Here is a 24,903-nt window from a genome sequence, read left to right on the forward strand (position 1 = left end):
GGAGTGACTGGACTGAACTCAATTAACAGCCGTGCGCGTGGAGCGTGTCTCCACAGCCCTCGAGGTCTCTCGGGTCCCTTTACGCAACGCGGAGACGAACGCGATTTACTTATTTTTCAGGAAAAATTACAGGAAGATCGGGCTTTTACCTCGCTGGTGTGTATCAATAGACCGTATTTGCCCGGAGTTCTTCAGAAGCAATTATGCCACTTTCGACTGTATCTTAATGGGGCACTCAGCGATGCAATAAAGTTCAAGTAAACCAATTCTACACAAAACACCGCCTGCACTATGGCTTAATGGTGTTTATATTTGATTATTGTTTCAAAGAGGAAGGAAACAGTTAACCAGAGCCATTCTCCTCTACAGTGGAGACAACGTGATTTATGAAGCATGATGCGCCTCAGATGCACTTTAGCCAACTTTCAAGCGGCAGATTTTTTTTCCCTTTATGTAATGGCCTAAGCGAGGAGTGATGCAGGTTAACGTGGCTGTAATTGAGCCGTGTGTAATCAGGGCCAAAGAGCTTGACATTTGTCACGTTTATATAAGGCTGTGAAACAGTAAAAAATAAAAAGGAGGCTAAATGGAGAGGACACTGAAGGCTTCAGCAAACGTCCACCCATCTTCAAACTTTACAAAAGGTGAAAATACTGTATGTGTTAAAGGGTTAAAATACTTCACTGTCACACATAATCCTCTGGAGACCACTAAACCACAAGCACAGGCGCATGTAGGAGTGTCGGGAAAACAAAGTTTTTTTTCCTCTCTCCTTTGACAAACAAAACCCTTTGTGATAGCTGGTGTATACATGTCAAAAAGTTGGACAGGCGATAACATGTGCTTACCCAGTGGCGACTGCAGCGTGGCCTATGTAAACATCATGGCTAGTGAATAATAACAGAAAAATGGTAATGACATTATGATTGAAACAAAGCCTGCTATTATGGGCGAAGCATAACTGCATCAAACTATGATGAAGAGAATGAAGAACATAAACGTGTGGGATGTGTTATTCAAACAAAAGTTTACTGGGGGGGGGGGGGGCAGCAACTGAACCCATCATGAGAGACAATTGTCCACCTTTACAATCCGGTGTAATAAGAACTTAAAGTTTCGTGTAGCTCATTCTGAGCAAAGTCAGCAGATCCTCTCAGGTTTAAGTCCACACACACACACAGTTGGGCTATTTTAACTCGTGGAGTTTGTGTGTGCGTGCGTGTCTTTGTCTCGGCTCGGTCTATCAGTGTGTCTCCGTTCTCTGTCGCCTCTGTGGCGTCTGTCTTTGTCTCTATCCAGCTTCTTATCTCTGTCTCTGCGGCCGTCCCTGTGATGATGTTTATGATCAATGTGGCCTCCATTACTCTTGTGATCTCTGGGAGGTGTCCTGCTGCGGCCTCTGTCTGGGGAATCGCTCCTCAGGCGCCCCCTTGCGGTGGAGTGTCCGGCTCCGGGCTCGCCAGTGCGGCGCTGCAGGCCGGTGGAGCGCAGCGTGTTGAGGAGGAAGCGTTTGTTGGTGCTTCGCAGAGGACATTTCAACCTTAAAGAGAAGTGAAGGACATGAGAGGTTAGTTAGACGTGTTACACTTACCCCTGCGACCATTAGAGAGACAGATGGATGGTCGTCACTGAGGTCAGAGCTAATAACCGCCACACAGGACTCACAGGACAGATTCATCTTTAAAAGTCATCGCAGACAGAGCTGCAGCCACCGAGGATACTGAGTGTTTCTGCTCTTTCTGCCTTTGAATCCTGATGAAACTGATTAAAAGCTGGCAGTATTTTATGGGCTGACTCCAGCATTAAGCCTCCCTCAAAATCAATAAACAGTTCTGTGATTTTCCACACAGATTTAATCCTCAGAAATAGACATTAGACATCTCTTTGTGGTATTTCAAATATATATTTTTTAAAACTTAAAAACTCACACTCAGTGGCTTAAACTGGGTGATTTGGATTCATGACCTCAGTATCAGATTGTAATACAGGTCTAATTGAGATCAAAATGTTTACAGCAAAAACCTGATGGAAAAAAATGACAATTTTAGTTACAGGTTTGACTACTTTAAATTTAAGTATCAGTGAGATAAAAAGTAGCAATAACTACACAATGCAGACAAGATCAAACATTCCAGGATTTTCCAGGACATCATAGTGTTTTTACATATTACCAAACTGGTTATATATGACCCTAGGTTAGTTAGAGAACCCTATTAACGGCCTCAAAGCATGAACTCAGTGCAGAGAAAAGCCAATAACAAAGCAAACGTTTTTAAAACTGTATTTTTGCTAACAAGAAATTAATTGTCTCGCATGCTTGTTACACAATACCAAACATTTAACTACAGGTAAATTAATAGAAATAAACCCCCAATATAAAGCATTTTAGTAAGAGATCTAGTAACTGTGAAAGCCATGACATAAAATTTACATTTACATTCACATTTAAACCATTTAGTTCCCTGAGGATGGCTCCTGGAAGAGACGACTACCACCGGGATAGAACTTTTTCATCACAGGAGAAAGGCCATTGTTTGAAATCTTCATATTGACGTTCAATCAGGGGACAAACCATGCTAGGAGACTGCTCTCTGCCACTCAGACGCTTATCCACCAGTCGAGAATACGACCACTTGCTCTCAAATGTGCACCGTTCATTGTAATGAGGGATGAATGCAGCGCAGCTCTACTGTAATTGTTTTACAGTAGGGCGGTTCTTGGTGACAGTCTGATTACATCCTGCACTGACATCCTCATTCATCTGAGAAAGAGTTGCTCTTTACTTTTACTGGGTGCACTAATGCACGACCATCACTTTTATCAAATGTGTGCAGTCGACCACAGCTTCCAACCCCGTTTTACTGATGCCTTTCCCATTGATCTAAATAGCAGAGAGCAGCATGGGACCATAAATCTAAACACATTTGATGAAAAATCAATCAGTGCCTTCCATCTGTCCTCCTATCAGTATCAGATATTCTTTTTTTAGTAGAATAACTTTATTGTATGTAATGAATCCACACTTCCTCCTTCAAAATGAGTTACAGGCCCTCCGAGTACGCTTTTTTATGAATACTCATCACTTAGGAGGTGAAAAACAAATTGGAGCTTTGTTAAAAGCAGCATCCAAACCGATGCAATGTCTACTGTAAGTGTCAGGATCTGAAGTTTTAAAAAGGATATATTAGAGCTTCAAAAGCAAAACTGCACTAATTTAATATCTGTGGCATAGGATAACACAAGCAGGCCTTTATACCCTGGATTTTTTTTTCTTTATCTGTTTTTTGGTCCAAAAAAAAAAAAAAAGCATTTGGGTCAATTTGAAATGTCAGATTGGAGGCAGGTCAAAACAAGATATATCATTTATCTACATTTTTACACTGGGGCCACCTCCTTCTTTGAAATCAAAAACATTTTCTAACACAGTCATGATTTAATACTACTTTCACTCTCACAGATTTTAAATTTGTGCAGTTTTGCTATTGAAGCTCGGATATATCCCATAATACTGATACTCAAAGTTTGCTCAGGGGCTATAGAAAAACACATTACACTGCCTCTACTATGAACATCCTGTCTAAGATCATTAAGGCCAGCGTAATGGGTATGTGTGTCTATTTTAACTTTCACTTCCAGTTAAAATAAGTTTGTATTTGATGCATCTTAATTGTATGCACTGCTCAGGAAGATGCTTCAAATGTCATTGTGCACCTGTACAGAGACAAATGCATGCATTCTCTTCTATTGTAGGATGTGACATTTTGAGCAGGTGTAAAGTTTATATGGTTGCACTTTTTAAATGGAGTATAAATGAAATTAACGGTTCATTTTACGTAGATATATTTTGTAGAAGAAGTTATGACGGCTTGAGACACTAGAATAAATAAGCCAAATTAAAAAGTGCCAAAATCTGACCCACTCATGTCCTCTTTGAGGGACTGCAACACTGAAAATTTTCATTCTGAAGGTAATATTTTGGCTTTATTAACCACTCTAATATATATATATATATAGTGTGGTTAAACACCAAGAGTTGTTTGACTGTCACATAGATACTTTTTCCCATTATCCCATTACTTAGATCATAATCTGAATCATCAGGACCTGCCTAGGATTTTCCTACATGCTATCAATGCCAATTACTTAACACGTAGTGTTAAGTAATTGTAGTGCACCTTCGACCTTCAGTCATTTTTATTTGTCCTCCCTGTTCACACTGGATTCAAATTTGAGGTGGGTGGATCAAGCCAAAGATAGTATCGATAGTATTGATACCAACACTGGTTTAGACACATACTAGCGCAATAGGAACAATGCTTTGCCTCTATCCTCTAAGTTCAGTATGTAGCCCAAGGAATTGCTTTAAATAATTTTTAGTGAAAAATATTTTCAGGCATGCACTATGAAAAAATTACAGGAATCTTTTTTGGTGTTAACCTCCACATCGATTTTATTTATAGCTTATAACACATTTAAGCTAGAGGATCTAACCTAGCGTGCTGCAGAGACAGGCACATTTACACTGCAAGTCTCCAAGAAACCCAATGCCACAAAAAGCTAAAAGATGCATTTTTATGTGTTAACTAATTATAGTGAAAAGTAACAATCACAGCGATTTAATGCTCATTAAATCTGTTGCAAATGAATGACGATCCATTCATTTTCCTTTACAAGTTAAAATTAACGGTATTGGTATCGGCAATACTCGCCGTCTATTTACTTGGTATCAGATCGATACCAAAAATCTGCAGTATCGCACACTACTGCAGCCATTTTCATTAGTTCAAGTGCAATGCACACATTATGTGAGGCTCAACTACCAAGCCTTCTTACTAAAGCAGATAAGTAAGAGTCAGACAGATGGCATGTCAGACACGGTGCTCACCATCCTGCAGGGCCCATGGTCTCTGCTCTCACGCGGGCTCTGTCAGTCTCCCTGAGGAGCTCCTCCACTGCACGCCTAGATGGATAAATAAAGAGGAAAAAACGTCAAACACTGTTCACGTGAAGGGGAGGAAAAATGGGGAGAAGCCGAGGACAAAGATGGCGCAAATCCTCAAGGGGGAGCCAAGGGGAGAATAATCTAATTAAGTGAGAGAAAACAGAGTGATGCGGAAGAGAAAGTGAATCATCAGGAGCAAAAGGGGAACAGTGTCCTGGTTTGACCCGAGCTGCTGAATCGGCACAATCCCAGCAGAGGAGACCCGCTGATCTACTTTTATACAGGACAGGGAGCTCATGGTGTGTGCCACCACGAAGGCAGGCTTTCCATACAATCACAAGCTCGTCTAACAACACAATAAATGAGCCTCTTTTTTTTTTTTTTTTACCGACGGAGCGCTGTTACAGATTTAGAGGAAACCTGCGTTCACCAGTGCGCAAATACCAAGTGAGGACAAATATTAACACGCTACATACTTTTCCAGCTCATTATCTTCTGCCATCGCGATCACACGCAAACTTAATTGCGGTAAAATCGATGGATGGTCGTTAATTAACCCAACATCGCTTGTTTACCTCCTCGCGAGGTCCTCCGACCGAGGACCCCGATGATTTTTGCTGCCCTGAATAATGCCAGATCATTTTTAGCTTCACCGTTCACCCTTTTCTCTTTTTCTGTTTTCTACCATCTCCCAAATAACTTTCTTGGTCAGTAACTGACTAAATCGTTATAATAAAAAAAAAGAAATCATGATATTTCAGTTTGGGCTCTGTTTATCACACAGTTAACAAAATGTACCCGTTTAGGAAAACGAAAGCGATGCCGTAGTGGTTATTTTTAATTCCCCATTTTACGGTAAACTAGTATAAAGCTGCTGTGTGCATCAAAAATATTAGCTTAAGTTAAGAAGTTGGCAGTGTTTTTGTCGTCATTATTTCTGACCATCAACCGACCTAAATTCTGGTGAGGTTTCTTTATTTTATTGCGCTGCTTGGTGAATGTTATACGTAGGTTTTTTGTGCTAATTAACTATTAACATCTCTCAGAACTTGTTGAGAAAGGGAGACACTCTCATCTTTAAAATCGGCATTTATCCAAAACTGAAAGCTGTAAAATTAAGTTTCACTTATTATTTAAAATAAAACGTCATGGTAATAAGTTTTAATCTCACCCCCCTTTAAGCCTTTATAACAGTAGTCTACAATGTAACCAGTAATCTTCAAAAAGAATAACTTACAGTATAAATACTTTTATTTACGTTTTTATGTTTGTTCCATGTATTTATTTATTTATGTATGTATATGTAGTTACTTATGCATCTTACACACACACACACACACACACACACGTATATATATATATACGTGTGTGTGTGTGTGTTTATTCGTGTATCGTTTTACCTATGTTTGTCTGCGTTACAAATGTATACAGTATATGTTACAATGTATACATCTATTTATTTTGTTGTATTTGCTGACTTATTAGAATTTTTTTATACATAAATATATTTAAACACATTTTGTTTTATTATTTATTTTATATTATTCATTTTCTTATTTATATATTTACTTGTCTATTTGTTTTTTAATTATTTATTTACGAAAAGGCGGTCTTAAAGCCAACCCCTAGCTCTCCTCTGGATTGACAACCGTATGCCCCGCCCACTCGGTTTTGACGGACAGCAGTGGGCGGGGTCAGCGCTGCCAAAGGCACGGGGGCGTTTTCGTGCGGGTTTTGCGGAACGGTCCGTTGCGGTGGATGCGTGATTGAGGTCCCGCGGCTAATAATCACCCCCCTTTTTGGGGCCGGAGTGCACGGCGCGGAGGAGCCGCCGGAAAAGGTAACGTCACATCACATCTGCCTGCGCGAGCGGTGTCAGTGTGTGGCTGGCTTTGCTTTCTATGCTGCTGTCGCCTCATCGGTCCCAGGTTTTTCCGCTTGTGGGGAGGGTGGGATGGAGTCAGACAGATGGGGGGCAATGATTTAAAAAAAAAAATTATGACATATGTAAGTGTGTGGGGCTTGCGTATTTGATCATGACACTGCAGTGGGAGCGCTCCCAAGGTAGATCAGGTCTATGCCAGAAAAAAATTGTTGTAAATTTAAATTAAATCAGTGTCATTTTTTTGTTATCTTTGTGTGTCTGGGTGGTGTGGAGGGGGGTGGTTTAAGAAAAAAAGGCAGCCTATTGCAACAGACCTTGCAGAACAGCAGCAGCAGCAGGCCTGTTCCTGCAAGTGGCTACCAGAGCCTTTTTTTTTTTAAGATAAGAGAGATGGGGTTTTATGAAAATGTAGGCTAAGCCGAGAGGACCTGAGATTTTAAATCTGTGGCCTAAAACATCATTTCATCTTCTTTGAAAATGTAATTCCTGCACACTGGACTGTCGTGTCCTGTAAGATTAGATTGTCATTTCGAACAATAACCAGAGAGACAAGAGTGTTATTTACTGAAATGGAAAGCAGTGCAATGACAATAACAGCCCGGCCTTGGACTCTTATACACACATGTACACACACACTGTGTGGTGGGATTAAAAGAGATATTCTACAAGCATTTGCCAGTCTTCATATTGCTTGTATAAAGGAATCTGTTGCAACGGCTCTGTTTAAAGCACATTTAAGTGCTTTTCACTGCTCTGAAGTGCCGTCACAGTGAAAACACGAAGACTTTACTTATTGATAAAGACCATTCACAGGTACCTAAAAACGCCCTTGTGCTCAACGTGCGTGTTTGCTTTTGGTTGTGTAGACTTACGCTCGCATGTCTACGCGTATATGTGTGTTTATATGTGTGTTTGTTTGTGTGTGTGTGTGATGTGGTGATGTCACAGCTTTGTTATAGAAACAGAGAAGCCTTGTGTCCTCATGATTAATTCATGTCCAGCTGCGGGATAGAGACAGAAGCAGCCAGTCACACGCAGACAAGAGGAGCACGTACTTAAAGGAGGCTGAAATAAGTAACTACCGGTGGGGTGGCCAAGGAGACAGGAGGGACAGGTTGTCACAAGGAAAAAAAAAAAAAGACCCAGACGAGATGAAAAGAGCAGAAAAAAAACGACTCAAGGGGACTCTCATCATCATCGTCTGCGCTGTCTGACAAGCTTTCAGGCTGTACCGAGGAGGAGCAGAGCATCCTGCTGAGAGGAGTGCATCTGTTGTGTGGCTCCTCTGCATCCTTCTCTGGCTACACTCTGAATGTCAAGCCCCACTGAGCAGAACGGGATCCAGGTCGTCATGGAGACAGGAGCAGACCCTCGCTGGAACAGAGGCAGGTAGTCACTGTATCTTGGCTGGGCCCGCTGAGTGTAGAGGCACGCCCTCTGCTGTCGGCTGATAGCATCTGGCCCCTCGGAGGCTGGGCTAATAGAAGGGCCGAGGGGGTCTGAGGGGCTTTGGATGTGAAACGCTGTGGAAATGATCAGCGCACACTGTGGTGCATTAGCTCTGGGGACACGCTCTGCTCGCTGGAGTGCTATATTTCAAGACTTTGCTTTGGGCGTGTTCTCTTTCCGTTGTAGAGGAGACTGAGTTCATCTACTGTACCCAGCCTGAACCAAAAATATCAAGCATTTTCCTTGGCTTTGCCCCCTTCCTTCCATCCTCTCTTCCATTCCATATTCTTATTCTTCCCTTGTACCTCTTTTCACATCCCATTGATCTTTTCTTCTTTCTCCTCTTCCACCTGTCTACGCTCCCTTCCATATCTTGTCGGCACCACTTTCTCTGATCTGTGCCCTCGCTCTGCCTCAATCCCAGATAATTCCCTCTCTGTGGAATTGGAAGATTGGAGCAGGCGAGAGCAAAAGAGAGATTATACTGCCAGATTAGTGGACAGAAGCAGCAATACATAATCTCAGCAGTGACATAAACGTGCACACACACACACACACACACACGGTGTCACCCTCGGTCTCATGCAAACACGTGGGCACACGTGCACAAAGCATTTGCCACATGAATAAATGCCCAACACTTGTTGTCTTGTTTTTTTTCGGAAACAGCTGTTTAACTCTCTTGTTTTGGCCTCTGACCCACAGGGTGATGTGCCATCAGCCACTGGGGGGCATTTGTCCTCTCCGCCACCTGTTCAGCCTCTGAAGCTTATGGGATAGGAGTGTGTGCGCCCCTTCCCAACCGCTCTGCATCCCAGCTGGACTCAGTCGTGCCAAAGCTGAATTGCGTTGAAGGAGAAGACATGGGCAGCCCGGGCTCCGAGGTGGGTCTGGCTGGGTCCGTGGAGCCAGCTCTGGAGGCTCTGTGTCCCGAGTGTGGCCAGATCCACCGCAGCTGGGAAAACCACCTTTACAACTACCGTCTGGAAGTGGACGACGATCTGGTGTGCCACATCTGCCTGCAACCGCTGGTGCAGCCTCTCGATACGCCATGCGGACACACCTTCTGCGCCCGCTGCCTGCGTAGCTTCCTCCAGGAGAGGGACTTCTGCCCTCTGGACAGGACCCGGCTGCAGCTGCAGGCATGCCGCAGGTCCAGCATCCTGGTGCACAAGCTGCTGGACAAGCTGTCTGTGTCCTGCCCTTTGACCCCTGTCTGCTCCCTCAGCATGCCTCGCTGTGACCTGGAGGCGCACCTTAAACACAGGTAATAAAGCTTTTATGCAGACAGATGAATGCATGAGATCATTATGACACCGTGCATGCAGTCAGGATTTCATGAGCTTAGCTTCTCAGCTAACAAAGCCACCAGGCGATCGGTTGAACATCTTTTAGTAATAACCACAAGCAGCATTCAGGGCCAATCCGTCCTTGTGATTGGCTTGTTTTTCAGCTGAACCAGTGGAGATATCACAAATCAGAGTCCGCATCACATAGACTTACCCACCATTCTTAACCTTAAAGGTCTCCCCCATCCCGTGCACACGCTTTGGCTTTTGGCCCGTTTGGACCAGGTGCTGTGAGACCCTGCAGGGATTATTGGGCTGTAGGTCATGTGACGGGGGATTAGTGATTCCCTTTCGACAGTCATGGGTTGGCTGACCAGGAGCCTTCGTGTTCTCATTCTGCAACCATGCTGAGCAACTTCAACACCAGAGATCTTTTCAACCACTTCTTCTGTGAGACAGCCAAGGGCAACCCCGGCCTGTGGTGAGTCGAACGCAGTGGGGTGTGAGGTCAGCGTGACTCAGAATGACAAAAAGACATTATTTACTCGCTGGTTTCCACTGTTTTTGTTATTTCAGTCTGTCTCTCGGTTTGCTTTGCCTCTTACTCTCTCTGTCCTGCTTCCTCTGTTGCCATGTCTTGCACTGAAATGCACAATTACGTGTGCGTGCATCGGTGTCAGGCTGTCATTGCTGCTTCAAGGATGTAATTCAAGCAGTATGTGATGATGTGTTTGTGCCTGGTTAAGGCATTAAAACCAGTGCTCTTGATCTTTAAGCAGACTCCTTTCTAGTAGAATTTCTTCAGAGTATTTACAGTGTTTTGACGTTGGTTTATTGACTGGTTTTCCACTGTCCTCCTAACACCTCGATTAAGTTGAGGAGATTTTCCTTAACAAGATCAGGGTAACAGACTATCACTTACAGTCCTTTAAAAGCTTTTCTGAGTCAGCTGTTTTTCTATAAAAGAATCCCTTTTAAAGAAACGCTGTGTAGCAAAGTGCCAGCCGGTGAAGCCGAAAGTCAACAAGATAACGGTAAATGGTCAAATGTTGCGTAACAACACTAGTTGTCATCTTCTAGTGAGGCTGTAAGGGCAAAATCTCTTGAGTGTATCCCCTTTAAACATTTATTCTTAAAAGTATCTGCATCCCGGTCTTGCCTCAGGAAAGAATACACGAGTAAGGTTGTGTTGACAAGATAAGGAAAGATGGTCTAACAGATCACACAAGGTCACCACGAGGACTAACGCGACATTCTGTAGCAAAGCTTAAATCTCGGCCTCATGCGAGCTCACCGCTCCCCTGCAGACTTAGGTTTAAGATAGCAGCCAACAGCCTGCCGTTGTGTTTGTGTGACTTTAAAAGTCAACATTGTTTTTGTTGAAGATTAGGGATCAGACATTAGATTAAAAGAGGAGGACACGGTGTTCCACGATGATTATGGTGGGCTGCTTCATTTTGTTGCCCGTGTACGTGTGAGGAATGAACTTTCACTGTCCCTGGAAAAAAAACAAAGGAACCAAATGACTACATCTATGTGAGCAGAAGTCTTTGTTTTTAGCATTTACCAGTTTTCCTGTCAAAATTATTCGTTCTTTGCAAAAACGAAAGAGAAGGAAGGAAGGAAATTCATTAAAGAAAACAAAATTACTCTGTGTCACAAGGGACTAAACACCTGTCACCTCTAAGCTACCACTTACAGTAATAAAGGAAATTAAGGCTGACACCATACTGACCCTTTGAGGGAGTCGTTGTGCGTTTATTTTTAAATTGTTTCTAAGTAAAGTGTTTCTATTTTTGTAGGCGAAGAAGGGACACGTCATCATGTGTTTCTTTTTTAAGGAAACGTTTTATAATTAACTTGTAGCTCATTATCTGATCTCAGAGCTATTCATACAACAAATCAGCAGTTTTCTCTGTTTTCAGCTTCTCAGATGTGAGCGTTTGCTGGCCTTTGCCTTTGGGAATTTGGGAAAGACGTCTTTTTTCGCTGTTTTATGGCTTTGAAGTGCTTCCTAGCATAGAATTCCCATTCTTCCCAGAGCTTTAAGATCTTCATGTTGCTTGAAAAATTAGATGATGTTATTAATTCAAGACAGTTTGAAGGGTCAAGGCTAATTTACAACTGAAAATCACAACCACAAAAACAGACTTTTTCTTTTTTTTGCTTCTTTTTCCTGGGATTTTATCTTTGTAAAGCCTGAACCAGGACAAAATTGCCAGAAAATTGTAATTTTTAGTGTTTATTCAATCTTCTAACAAATTTTAAAAATCAAAAACCTTAAATATGAATTTGCATAGTAGTTAGGGTTAAAAAAAAAAAAAAAAAAAAACCTCACTATTGCACTATTCAAAGTGTCTGCATGTTTCTGGAGCTTCACTTGTGCTTCACTGATTTAATTTTGGAATTTTAGAAAGAACCTGTTAACTAAAGTCATTGTAAACTTCAGCAGTGTAAGAAAAAAATCTCTCAAGTTTTCTTCTCTTGTGAGCGAGCACCGCATCAAGTTAACTGAGCTTGGTTTTCTTTACATGTCGGATGGGGTGATACGCTGACACCTGTTGCTTGATGAAAGGTGTCCAGGGATGCAGAGTCAGCAGACAAATGGGGACGGTCCACGATGCGAGAGCGGGGATGAGCGAGCAATGGTGACCAGCCCTCCCAGGTCACCGCATACACCACAGACAGACCTGAGGGACCGCACGCCGTCACCGCCCTCTGGACCCAATAACAGCTGCGGTAATGGGCCTGTGTGGACAAATGATGCCGGCCTTGACAACCCAGCCTTTGAGGAAAGCACCGAAGAAGACAGTAAGTTGATCTATCGACCTTGGATTGTCAGTAAAGTTAATAATATAGCTGTCATCCATCTCTTCGTTTCCTTCTGCCTGTAGGTGTAGTAGGGTTGGAGTGTGTGGTTCCCAGGGTGAAGCGGCCCCTCAGTAATCCCTGTATCCATCTCCTGCGCTCCGTTAGCTCCACCTCCTCTGGCTGGGACTGCCCTGAATCCCCGCCTCTGTCTGCTGAGGAGGGTATGACATCATCTGTTCCTTTCACTGAGGATCTTCTCAAAGGGACCTTGGATAATGAAATACCTTACTGCCTTACGAGCTGTAGTCTTATACAAAAAATGGATAATCACATCCAGTCAGCTTTGTACTAAAGGTTGGAAAGATGTGGAAATTACTTTCTTAAGGGAAGCTTTTTTTGATAATGTCACTGGTGTCTCCTCTAGGCTGTGTGAAGCTCCCCTCCCTTCCTGAAGGAGAGATAACTGCCATAGAGGTCCACCGTGCAAACCCATATGTAGAGCTGGGAATCAGCATTGTTGGTGGAAATGAGACGCCTCTCATCAACATCGTGATTCAGGAAGTTTACCGAGACGGGGTCATTGCAAGGGACGGGAGGCTGCTCGCCGGGGATCAGATACTCCAGGTGAGAGATCAGTTTCAGGTGTAAATTTTCAGTGTTTTCGGAGAGTGTTTGGAAGATTTGTTGAAGACAAGAGCTTAATAAACATTTTATTAGGAGTCTGTGGGAGGTGTGCTGCAGATAGTGCAGCGCTGAGAATATTGTAAACAGTGGAGCAGGGCACATTGTTCTGGATATGCTGTGTGACTGCAAGATTTCTAAATTATCCTGACTATCAGTTTCGACATTGTGTTTTGGAGAAAAATATCTACGTATATATTTTAGGATAGTTTAGAGCTTCACTTAGAAATTAGCCAGTTGTTTTCTCTCAGCACCACATTTACTTTTGTCTTAGTCAACTTTCTATTTTTGGTCTATTATTAAAAGCTCCTCTAATCAATAGTCTTCAGTTAATGGTAATCAGATGAGTACTTGTAGTTGAAAGGGATCACCCTTAGTGAGCAGTTCACTAATAGTCATGATCTGTAGATGTTAGCACCCTTTGGCACACTGTTGTGGTTTTATGGTTCTATTTACGGTCCATTTCCATGAGAAAGCTCCAGAGAGCAGACAGACACAATTTAGTTACCTTTCAGACAGGGGAAGCTATAAATGCTGTATTTATTTCTCAGTTGTTTTTGGTGTTGACCAAAACAGAGGTAAATGAAAATGAGTGTGCGACTTAAATGCGTCAGATAGCTAAGAATCTGGTCATGTTTCAAAGCTAGCTTGCTCATCTAGTTTTTATTTTCCATTCCTCTCCACTCCAAGGTGAACAATGTGGACATCAGTAACGTGCCACACAGTTTTGCTCGCTCCACCCTGGCCCGCCCCTGCACCACCCTGCAGCTGACTGTACTCCGGGAGCGTCGCTGTGCCTCCCGGGCACCTCCCTCCTCTTCCTCCTCCACCCCAGCAGTCCCCCATGCCCCCTGCTCCACTCCCGAAGTCACCCCACCCAGCCCAGCCACTCTGAGAATCACCCTGCATAAGCGAGACTCCACAGAGCAGCTTGGAATCAAGCTGGTACGGCGAACGGATGAGTCAGGGGTGTTTGTGTTAGATCTCCTGGAGGGAGGCCTGGCTGCCAAGGATGGCAGACTGCGGAGTAACGACCGCGTGCTGGCAGTCAATGAACAGGACTTGCGACACGGCACCCCAGAGCAAGCTGCTCAGATCATACAGGTGCAGTTTGTTCATTTGGGTCTACAATCCTGGATTTCCCTTTTGGTTTTACAGACAGGGGCTGAAAAATAATTTTGCTACTTCAGATTTGTCTCTAAAGCACACATTCTGCCCTTTCAGGCCAGTGGAGAACGAGTTCACCTGCTGATTGGCCGACCCAGCAAACCAACTCCACCGCCGCCGCCAAAATCAAGCTCCACCAGAGACCTTTACTGCCTTGATCACTTCCTGCCTAACCACAGCTCTACCCCGAGTCCTGTGGCCATACACCTGTCCCGCACCAGCACCCACAGAGTGAGGACATGACTTGCCCTTTTTGTTTCACCTTTACTTCGTTATAAAATTAGATTTTATGAGATCAAAATCTAAACTGAGGTTTAAAAGTAATACAATGAAAAGAGTCTACTTTTTTTTTTTTTTGCCGTATTGAAATCAAGCCTGTGTTTCGATTGCTCCCAGGACCTGTCCCAGTGTGTGACCTGTAAGGAGAAACACATCACTGTGAAGAAGGAACCACACGAGTCTCTGGGCATGACTGTTGCAGGAGGGCGGGGCAGCAAGAGCGGGGAGCTGCCGATCTTTGTGACGAGCGTCCAACCGCACGGCTGCTTGTCGAGGGATGGGCGAATCAAAAGAGGTGAACGCTTCCTCTGGACCGATTGAGCCACAACCCAAACATCACATCAGAAAACCACTGCATCTTCTCGCTTCCTCTCTCAGGTGATGTGCTGCTGAGCATCAACGGGCAGGATTTGACCTACCTGAGCCACAGTGAGGCCGTGGGCACCTTGAAGGCCAGCGCTGCGTCGCCCTCGGTCCAGCTGCGAGTGCTCGAGGTCAGCATGGTGGAAGAGCAGGACCATGATGAGCTGCTGCCTCACACTCACGACAGTGACTTTGATGCCAACTGGTCCCCCTCGTGGGTCATGTGGCTGGGCCTGCCCAGGTGAGCACACAGAGGAAATACAATATAGTTCTGGATGTGTGATTGTGTTTTGTGATCTGGTGGTGTTGTCAGCAGCTTCAAATAGGACATTATACAATAAAGAAAAGCTTGTATCTTCATTAAATGTCATGTTTTTCTTGTTTTTATCTTAACTATATATATAATATATTAACTTTCTGATTTGTGGGGTTTGTGCTGATTGGTTGGTTATTTGTCACATTTTCCCAGGGATTCTTTTTTTACTATGTATTAAAACTATCAACATGAGCGTCCTGAATCTGTTCGTGGGATCATAATCAATCTATCTGTCTGTCCATCTGTCTGTCCAGCCCTCCTTCACTCTGCTCTCCACCCTCTCCTTGCAGCTACCTTCACAGTAGCCATGAGATTGTTCTGCGCAGGAGCCATCCTGGCAGCTGGGGATTTAGCATCGTCGGGGGATATGAGGAAAGCCATGGCAACCAGGCGTTCTTTATCAAGACCATCGTCCTCGGCACACCCGCATACTATGACGGCCGCCTCAAGTGAGTGATCAGTTGTGCTTTATATGATAATCTGTGGCTTACAAAAACAGGGGGGGGGGGGGATAAATAAATAACTTTGTGTGATTTTTACTTCAGGCTTTAAGAAGAAATATGTGTATAATGATCATTATAATCCAGGCTGTCTGCTTGAGGCTTTTGAGGCTTCAGCAAGTACAGAGCAAAGGGTTAGTTCAAGCTCTGCTGTAATCCTGGCAGATCAGCTGAGCTCTGTGCCAGCCTAAATTGGACAGTGGCTCATCTGATACCTTTCATCCAATTGGTAAATCTCAGATAGGGCACTCTGTTTAAGCTGCTTTAGCCTGCCCAAAGTTGTTACACAACTGCTGTCCACTTTGCAACCCATCACCACCCTGGCTCCTCCTTTTCACATTGTGTCTGACCTAATCAGTGTTTTCATACCTGATCTCCCTGTGAAATATAAATTACTACAGAAATAACTATTCTTTTGATTGTAGTGGTCCTGACTGAACCTATTTAACAGCTGTAAGGCTCAAAAGGCCCACATTTGTAGTGTGCCCTTATTTTTTATGCTAATATTTAGAGGCATAACTGTCTTATCTATTGTCATAATGCAGCTAGCAAGCAATAAAATAATTCAGTTCTTTAGCTCATCTGTGCATATATCAAAACGAATAACGTCTATTGTAGGTTTTAAAAAGTTACAGTAGATATGTCTTCTCTCTGAGTATTTTCCTTCCTTTCTCTGTACCCTTTTTGTGTCAGTACTACAAAAAATATTCAGAGTAAAGGCTAATCTTTCCTCAGAGATTAAAGAATAAAGGTAGTGATATTTTTTTCAACAATGAAATAATCCTAATAAGTATAATCTGTATGCCACAGAGCTTTGTTTTCTAAAACCTATTAAAAACACCTCTCCTAGCCACTCTGTTACACAAGGTTACATGTTACTAAAATACAGCTGCACAGCTTATTGTGGGAAATTCATAAGTGCCATTAAAGATGTTGGAGTTCAAATTGTACCCTGCAATTATTTTAATTGCAAATTAATATGCTGATGATCACAGTCATCTCAAAAGGCTCGTCTTCATGTATGTAGTGCTGTTTGAGCCCAAAGCTATCAGGTCCTGTTTCTAACCCTATGATAACATGTCTCTCTTTGTCATCTCAGGTGTGGTGACATGATAGTGGCAGTCAACGGCCTGTCGACAGCAGGAATGAGCCACTCGGCCCTGGTGCCCATGCTGAAAGAGCAGCGCAGCCGGGTGGCGCTTACTGTAGTCTCCTGGCCTGGCAGCCTGGTATAGCTGGGCCAGATCATGAGCAGGCTGCGCACTCCATAGAGTCCACCCAGAATGTTCTATATTGGGAACGACCTTGGCCAAAGTGAACTGGTACGTGCTACTGTACATCGCTCCATATCGGGCTTAATCCAGGACCAAACGCATTCAGAACTACTGAAGACCCAGCAGGACCCAAGCCTGTCCTGACCAGGTGGGAACTGATCCAGATCGTGCCACGTCACGCGACAGACTGCACTCTCACACACACTGCTGTGATCATATGGTCATGTTGTCTTCACTCCCACGGGGAGAATAGTACTGCAACTGTTAACAGGCAATCTGTGCTCTAGTCACCTCACCAGGCAGTTGTAGAATCCAGGGCTATATTCAGGTGGATGCATCGATGCAGGTAGAGATTAAATATTTTTGAGGAGTAGTCTGCGATCTGCTGTGATCTAGGATAATGACAGTTAATCAGTTTAATCGAGATGTTCTGCAAGACCAGTGCTGTATCCAGCTGAATGAGCCTCAGGCCTTATTAGAAACCTGCCGCACCCTTGGGGCTCAACTGCCCTTAGGCCTCATCACCATGATAAACCAGCTGCAATAGCAGCTGGAGTTTTATACATGTGTTTGAATGTGTGCTGTTTGTTTAATAAACACTTCCTGCAAAGGATTCATGACTCTACAGTGTCATTTTCCACTTTGTAAGTGAATGCTGAAAGCCATTTTGGCATATTACACCAACAGCTATAGAAGCATTGCCGCAGTAATAGTGCATTGATGAGGCTTTTATTCACAAACAAAAACAGAAATGTGATGTTTCATCATTAAAGAACACATCCAGGTCTTAACGCAGCCTCAAGGTCTGTTATTCTCCAAAGTTGTGCTGTGTAGCTTTGCAGCAAGCTCGTTGGCCTCCGCTTGATTGGCTGCAGCTGCCAGTCCGGCCCGCTGTGCCATGGGCCGATTCTTTTTAGGATGCAGTTTCTGGAAGAGGAGTAAAGAACCAATGCTGTAACATATTCAAGGACAATGTGTGGAAAAGCCATAACCCCAAATCCATTTTAAGGTCAATAGTACCTTCAGCTTTTTCTTTGCTGGGTCATGCACCACTCCATGTCGCCACAGGCTTTCCTAATTAACAGCAAAGCAAGGAGAAAATAATTTAGTTTCTGGATTGGGGAAGAAAAAGAAAAGCCCTGCCTTATATAATGAAGGTTACAGGAAGTTGTTCATCACTGAAAACAATGTAGTCTGAGAAAAATCTGTTTGTCAACCTCTTAAGGAATTAACCCACGTCATCACCATTGTTGGACAACACTGGCTTGAAAGTTATACATATACATTTAATTCTATACACTGAAGTGCAGGTTCACCTTCATGGCAAAGCTCTTGTTACAGCCAGGAACAGCACAGCTGAAGGGCTTCTTCCCCTCATGGTCTCCCAGCACGTGGCTCTCCAAGTTGAAGCGGCGAGTGAACTTTTTCTCACAACCTTCTTTGGGGCACAGAAACATTCTCTTTTCCCCGGAGTGGACGCGAAGCTCATGCAGGCGCAAGAACCAGAAGTTGCTGAACAGCTTGTTGCACCGTCCACACAGCACCTTGTCTGAGACCAGAGGAGTAGTTAGTGTTTTACAGCTGGCATGAGAGTCACATGGCATCAGTGCTTCCTAGAGTTTCATTTATACCTTTGTGTTCTTTTCTGTGCTTCAGATAATCTGACCAAGTTTTTCCCTGAAAAGGACACCCTTCAGTCTCACAAGGGTAGCCTGCCGCAGAAAGACAAGGGTTTTACTTGAGCACACGCTTTAAGAGAAATTCACTGCTCTGGTACCAACTTACCTTCATGCATTTTCTCATGATGCTTCAGTTTTTTAAGAGTGAGAAATTCTCTCGTGCATCCAGTCAAGGAACAACTTGAAAATAAATACGAGGTTAAATTTGAAATTGTCAAATACATGGAAAAAAAAACAAAACAAAAAACAAGTTGTTGCATCAGCCACTCACTGAAAAGGCAGACTCTCTTGGTGCTCACACTGATGAGCTTTCAGCTGGTTCCTCTTGTTGAATTCCTTTTCACAGCCCTGATGATCACACTGAAAAAGCAGCAGAATTAAACAAATATAAAGAAATCACAGGACAACTTAAAAGAAAATAAGCCTAGCCATACTTGAAATCGCTTTTCCTGTTGCTGATGGACTCGGGCCATATGGTTCTTCAGGCTGGCGTTCTTGACAAAGGCCTCGGAGCAACCATCAGCCGGACACCTGGAGAGCAAAGAAGGTAACTGTTCAGAGCAATCAAAAGTAGGTTTGCTTTTTGTTTTGTTTTTTTAACCTAATGACTTGACAATTAGGCACAAACTGCTTGCTTACTTGTGTGGCTTTTCCCCACTGTGACTGAGCTCATGTCTGGTGAGTTGGTAGCGGGTGCAGAAGCTCTTGTCACAGCCCTCACAGGAGAATGGTTTCTAAGATTTAACATAAGGCCAGGGAGCACTTAGCAGCCATTCAATCAGCTGCATTCAATTCTCACATCAGCTATTTATTGTTTCATGCTTCTAGCCTTTCTGAGCCACTTACCAATCCTGTGTGTTTGCAAAGGTGAGCATCAAGCCTCCACTGTTTACTGAATGTAGCTTTACAATCAAAAAATGAGCAAACATAAGTTTTTTGACTTTGCAACCTCTCCCCCATATTAAATAAGAGATGTCAGGTGTGGCCAAGAAGTAAACTTTTGTTTTCTTTTAATCGGTGCAGGACACTGAGTGACCTACATCCACCACGTCTGGTGTATTTAATTTATATGATTGGAATGTACCAATTGAGGCAAAAGGGGGTGTTGTGCCTCATTGAAATGATAAAATGTTACGCATTCTGCAGTCACCTACATTTACGGGTTACTTAATTTAGCATGTAAGATGCTAGAAAATGATTTAGACCCGATGATACTCAAACATTATAAAAGTCCAAGAGTCTTTCCTCTACAATGATTGATACAGGCTTTAAAAATGTCACCCGCAGTCCTTGCAGTAGGTTTCTCTATCAGCTGATCTGCTGTGTGGCACACAGCCCCAGAGAGAGGCGACTGCCTGTCTCCATTAATCACACACACACATTGAATTTACTCCACTAATCTTAATCTTATCAACCCTCCAATAAGGCTCTCTGATTGGTGTGATTTATGGTTGTCTGAAATATTTCTTCAGTGAGCTCCTTTGTAAGCAGCACACCTGAAACTAAATCAAATCACCTTTGAAAAGAAGACATTAGTGCAAATATATATATGTATATATATATATATATATGTATGTATGTATGTATGTATTCAATAAAATTAGTCATTTTATTTATTTAATTTTAAAAATATTTTTAACATATGAATTTCTCATTTTGGTGGTTTAAGTGTTAGCATTTGTAAAATCATGTAACTTAAGTTGTATATATATATATATATATATATATATATATATATAAAATTGCTAAATTATACGGCAGTATCCAAAGAATATAGAGACACTATATCAACAAACTGTACTTAATAATGTACTTAACCAGGATGTTTGATATTTTATAAATCCAGTGTTGCAATAGAACAAGTGTTCTTTCACACATTTTTAAGCCTTAAATAAATTGAGCCCAAATTTTAAGGCTTTAAAAAAAATCATTCACTGACAATCCAGTGACATTATCTGCTTGTCTAAACATTACAGATCACCCTGTGCGCCCATGCCGTGCTCTCATGTGAAACCTTTGACTGATTTTTGTGAATAAGGCCTATTGAGAGCCTGTTGGGCGTTCCCTCAATGCCCTCCCACGCTTCAGGCAAGCATGCTGGGGTCAGTTGACACTGTTATCAATGTCCCCCTCTTTTCTTCCGGCTCCTCCCCCGACTACCAACACCACCGCCACCTGTGCTGTCAGGGACGGAATCAATACAGCTGGCCCAATACCTACATGTATGGCCGTGCCTACACCTGTCTCTGATAACCACACAGACTCTCACCCCACCTATCACACCCACAGATACTGCATGTTTGACCTGCAGTGGGATTTTCTTGTGCTTTTGTAAGCCCTTCAGGCCTATCCCAAACACTCTGTCACACCCACACTTGCATCACATTCTCAGATATTAGTCTCACAATTTCCGAGGGTCTTTTTTTCCAACCAAGACCTGGGAGAATAATAGGAATGATGAGGCCTCAGAGGGGAATAAGATCACAATGAAAACCGCCAGTTCACCCATATGGCAAAAATACATATCCTTTGTTGGTTTTCACTGGAATTTCACATGGGCTCCTCACAGCACAGCAACTAAAGTAGCTAACTCAGTTATTTCAGAACTCTGGGCTAAAGCAGAAGGTTGAAGTAGCTGTAGCTACCTTTCATTTTTACATAAGATTTCTAAGCAAGTTTAATAATGTTACAGACAAGTAGAAAAAATTGTTACAAAAATAAATAAATAAAGCTGCTGGAACATGAAATACCCCTAACATCAACGTATCAGCAGCAATACAGTCTACTGCACGTATAGTTAAATATTCTCTTATGAATCTTTTGTACATTTACTCAATCGCAATTATGAAAATGGAAGAACTCCTTAATTTTTCCTTAGCTACCTGTTTTTGATTTATTTCTTTTTTGAGAAGCAGCATAGAGCACATGCAAGGAGGATCTACCCATCGCTGAATCTGTTAGGAAATACTCTGAATCATCAGGGCGAATCCAAATAAAAGCCAACAACACACAGAAAGGTGCCCTTTAAAAAATAAAAGACTCTGCAATGCTACAAATAACTAAGTGCGCCCCATGACTCAGGAGCTTGTAGAATCACAGTTAGCAGCAACAACTTCAAGGCTTTTTTTCTGTATTACTTTATCCTGTCTCTCACGTCACCATTGTGGAATGTTGTCTTTTTTTCAGGTCCCACCACAGCATTTCAATCAGGTTGATGTCTGGACTTTGACTGTGTCATTGAAACATCTTGATTCTTTTCTTTTTCAGCCACTCTGTTTTAGATTTGCTGTTTTGCTTGGGATCATTGTGCTTTAAGTTTTTTATTTTTATTCTTTAACTATTAAACAGATGTGAGTCCAAAACAAGTTCAAATCATGACCCCTCCACCACTGTGCTCACAGCTGGTATGAAGTCTTCGTGCTGACGTGCTGTTTGACTTTCTCCAAATGTGTTGCTGTGCATTACAATCAAACATCTCCACTTTGGTCTTGTCTTTATAAAACACATTTAAGAAGTCTTTGTGGTTTGTTTAGATGTGGCTATGCAAACTTAATCTTGGTAAGCCATGCTCGTTCAGTGTTTTTCTAATTGTGCTGTCATGAACTTTAACATTTGTCCTCTTCTGGGAAGACTGGAAATCATGGCGAATGTTGAAAAACAAGTGGAACGATGGATTTCAGATTGTTTGGAAATTATAACAGCTACCAGATTGATGGGCAGCAACAGTTGTTTTCCAAAATCATTCCAGATGTTTTTTTCTTGGCATTGTATTGACACGAACCTGAATGCTCCACACCAACAAACTAGTAAAACTTCATCTGTTTTTCTAGAGCCAGTCACACTTATTAAGTGCTACTTATCCTCTCAATTCCCATTGAAGCAGTAACGGTGTGTTTTGTTTATTACAATTGTTTCTCTTTTGATTTTTTTCCAGTACTTCCCTTCAGTTACAGCTACCACTTTTCCAAGAATAAATCACAATGGGAATAGAGCTTATTGGGACATTTTTACTTTTTTTGAGAGATTTCAAATCCTGGGCAGATTAACCAAATAAATCTCAAAGATAATACTAACTCTGTGTTATTCAGGTAAAGTGGGAAAGCAGATACTTGTGAAATGTCATATCTGCATATCTTGCCATGTAAGTTCTCAGCATAAAACTCTTGTCTGTGTCCATGACCAACTATCTGCTGTTTGTGTGTGTGTGGTTAATATGTAACGTCCTGGGTCGATACAGCTGCTCCGAGCTGCTGGCTGAGCTGACAGACTCAATCTGTGTGTGTCAAATGTGTGATTAAGGAGTTCATAGTGCTCCGCGGCTTTTATCCACAGGCCTCGTCTTTCTGCCCTCCTCCCTCTCGCTTGCTTTCTCTCTCCTATTTACACTCTGTTTCCTCAATCAGTAACTTCTATGAGTCAGGGCCACACATGACGCTCCGTGTGTGTCTGTGAGAACAAGCACACACACACAGGCTCTGTATGTGAGGTGAAAATCACAGAATGAAATAGAAGCGGACAGCCGAAAAATCACTGACATCCCTCTTTGGTTAGTGACCACAAAGTCTTATTGAATTTGCTCTGTCAGCTTTTGCATCGTCTCCTTGGCTGAGAATAAAAAAAACACCCAAAAGCATGAATCTGATTCATAAAAACCTGGGGTGGCCTTTGTCAGAGAACCAATATTTAATTTTTAATTCAAATGTTCAGCCAATATCTGCATAGATGCCATTTCTCTTATCTAGACACTCCAAGTCAATTCCAGACCTTTCCAATCAATACCAAAGGCTTTGGCTGCCAGCCTGCTTATTGACTGATTACATTTTGTTTTTCAGGTTGTTGGACACGTATTACAATGGCCTGATAACATCCATGCATGAATATCATGACCTCAGGTCTGCAGGGTTATGGATAGGCAGAAATTAGCCTTTTAGAAGTAAACACTTTATTTACAAATTCTTCTACGAGTATTTTTTTCTCTTTTTTAAAAAAAAATACAAACTCGGATAATACAACTACAGAAGTAATTTTTTTTAAAGTCCCTTGAGCTCATTCCTCCTTGCGGGCGATATCTCTGTAAACTGGTCCTAATTTGTGTAAATATTAGGTAGAGCACTGAGGTGGGATGAGATAACCTATTTGTCACGTAACCAGCCAGCCATTCAGCCTCCACTGATTAAACAGCCTACATCAAGCGGTCCACACACAGACACACAAACACTTACACAGGCATGACCCTGTGTACACATTCTTGTATGCAGGTGGGGGGGTCATATGTCAGCTGCCAAACAGTGAAACTTTATGATTGTTTAAAATATCCTTATTTTTATGAACCGCATAACTTAACATACAGTGTGGGAAAAAAAAGTTTTCATATGACTTTATGCAGTCTTGTCACAAACTAAGTGCACTTTTCCAACAAAGATGCTTCTGAAGGAGCCACAAGACCTCTGGAACAATGTCCTTTGAGCAGATGAGACCGAATTGGAGATGTTTGGCCATAATGCTGATAACATAATGCTGGTAGCTTATCAGCACAAACACCTCATACCGACTGTCAAGCATGGTGGTGGAGGGGTGATGCTTTGGGCTTCCACCCACAGGACCTAATCCAGTGTTTTACCCTGACTCTGAATTATTGTTCCACATCAAGGCCATCGGTCCAGCAGCTAAAGCTGGGTCGAAACCGATTCATGCAACTCAGCAAATCTACAATAAAATGACTGAAAATTAAGAATCAAGATGTTGTAATGGCCCAAAGTCCAGCCCGGATATTGCAAAACATAAATATATGGTATTCTGAATCTTTTAAGTGAAGTTTAAATTTATTGATTTGGCTTGTTAGTAATTAATCCAATAATAAAAAAAAAATCTTCTTCACAGGTCAATACTTTAGATTTGAGATGAATTCAACAGATAACATCATAATTATCAACTCCCTGTAGATTCATCAAAGTGTACTAGAATCTAGTATTATCTAATATAATATTGAAAATGTTATATCCTGCTTTATTTCACTTTTACTTGCGTAAAAAGACTTCATTGGCTTCCCACAGGAACAAATACAGTAACTATTGTTAGAGTATTATCTTGTTAATAGATGCTAAGAATTTAAACTGCTATTCAAAGGATTCTAAACCACAGATTTTATCTATTAAATGAGTAATAAGACAAAAAAATTACTAACGTCTAAATTATAAGTTAATGAAAACTTAAAATTCACATTCACCAAATATGATACATCAGCACACTTTAGTTCATCTGTCCAGCC

At 42.3% G+C, this 24,903-nt stretch overlaps 3 protein-coding genes across 5 annotated transcripts; 1 reads left to right on the forward strand and 2 right to left on the reverse strand.

Moving 5' to 3' along the window:
- Positions 1 to 529: 529 nt before the first annotated feature.
- Positions 530 to 5,549, reverse strand: si:ch211-140b10.6 (uncharacterized). Its single transcript, XM_006794552.3, has 3 exons — positions 5,419 to 5,549; positions 4,886 to 4,960; positions 530 to 1,540 (listed from the first exon to the last, which is right to left on the reverse strand). The coding sequence occupies exons 1-3, from the start codon at positions 5,442 to 5,444 to the stop codon at positions 1,192 to 1,194; spliced, it is 450 nt and encodes a 149-aa protein (XP_006794615.2). The 5' UTR covers positions 5,445 to 5,549; the 3' UTR covers positions 530 to 1,191.
- Positions 5,550 to 6,640: 1,091 nt separating this feature from the next.
- On the forward strand, positions 6,641 to 17,559 carry lnx2a (ligand of numb-protein X 2a). Of its 3 annotated transcripts, none has more exons than XM_087846141.1 (11): positions 6,641 to 6,782; positions 8,982 to 9,543; positions 12,141 to 12,376; positions 12,460 to 12,597; positions 12,801 to 13,000; positions 13,748 to 14,161; positions 14,282 to 14,455; positions 14,621 to 14,798; positions 14,882 to 15,107; positions 15,437 to 15,631; positions 16,782 to 17,559. In XM_087846141.1, exons 2-11 carry the CDS (start codon positions 9,140 to 9,142, stop codon positions 16,915 to 16,917), a joined length of 2,301 nt encoding a protein of 766 aa, XP_087702267.1. In that variant the 5' UTR covers positions 6,641 to 6,782; positions 8,982 to 9,139; the 3' UTR covers positions 16,918 to 17,559. The 3 variants fall into 3 exon arrangements, with proteins under 3 accessions (XP_087702267.1, XP_006794614.1, XP_087702268.1); XM_006794551.3 differs by having other exon boundaries at positions 15,473 to 15,631; XM_087846142.1 differs by lacking the exons at positions 6,641 to 6,782; positions 8,982 to 9,543 and adding an exon at positions 9,553 to 10,046 and having other exon boundaries at positions 15,473 to 15,631.
- A 158-nt stretch (positions 17,560 to 17,717) lies between these two features.
- On the reverse strand, positions 17,718 to 19,595 carry gtf3ab (general transcription factor IIIA, b). The gene is made up of 9 exons (XM_006794737.2): positions 19,482 to 19,595; positions 19,275 to 19,369; positions 19,070 to 19,166; positions 18,907 to 18,995; positions 18,742 to 18,815; positions 18,588 to 18,668; positions 18,273 to 18,505; positions 17,977 to 18,030; positions 17,718 to 17,883 (listed from the first exon to the last, which is right to left on the reverse strand). Exons 1-9 carry the CDS (start codon positions 19,593 to 19,595, stop codon positions 17,755 to 17,757), a joined length of 966 nt encoding a protein of 321 aa, XP_006794800.2. The 3' UTR covers positions 17,718 to 17,754.
- Between the last annotated feature and the right edge of the window lie 5,308 nt (positions 19,596 to 24,903).

The sequence above is a fragment of the Neolamprologus brichardi genome, chromosome 9 (assembly GCF_056152115.1).
Source record: "Neolamprologus brichardi isolate AB-2024 chromosome 9, ASM5615211v1, whole genome shotgun sequence".
Lineage (NCBI taxonomy): Eukaryota > Metazoa > Chordata > Actinopteri > Cichliformes > Cichlidae > Neolamprologus > Neolamprologus brichardi.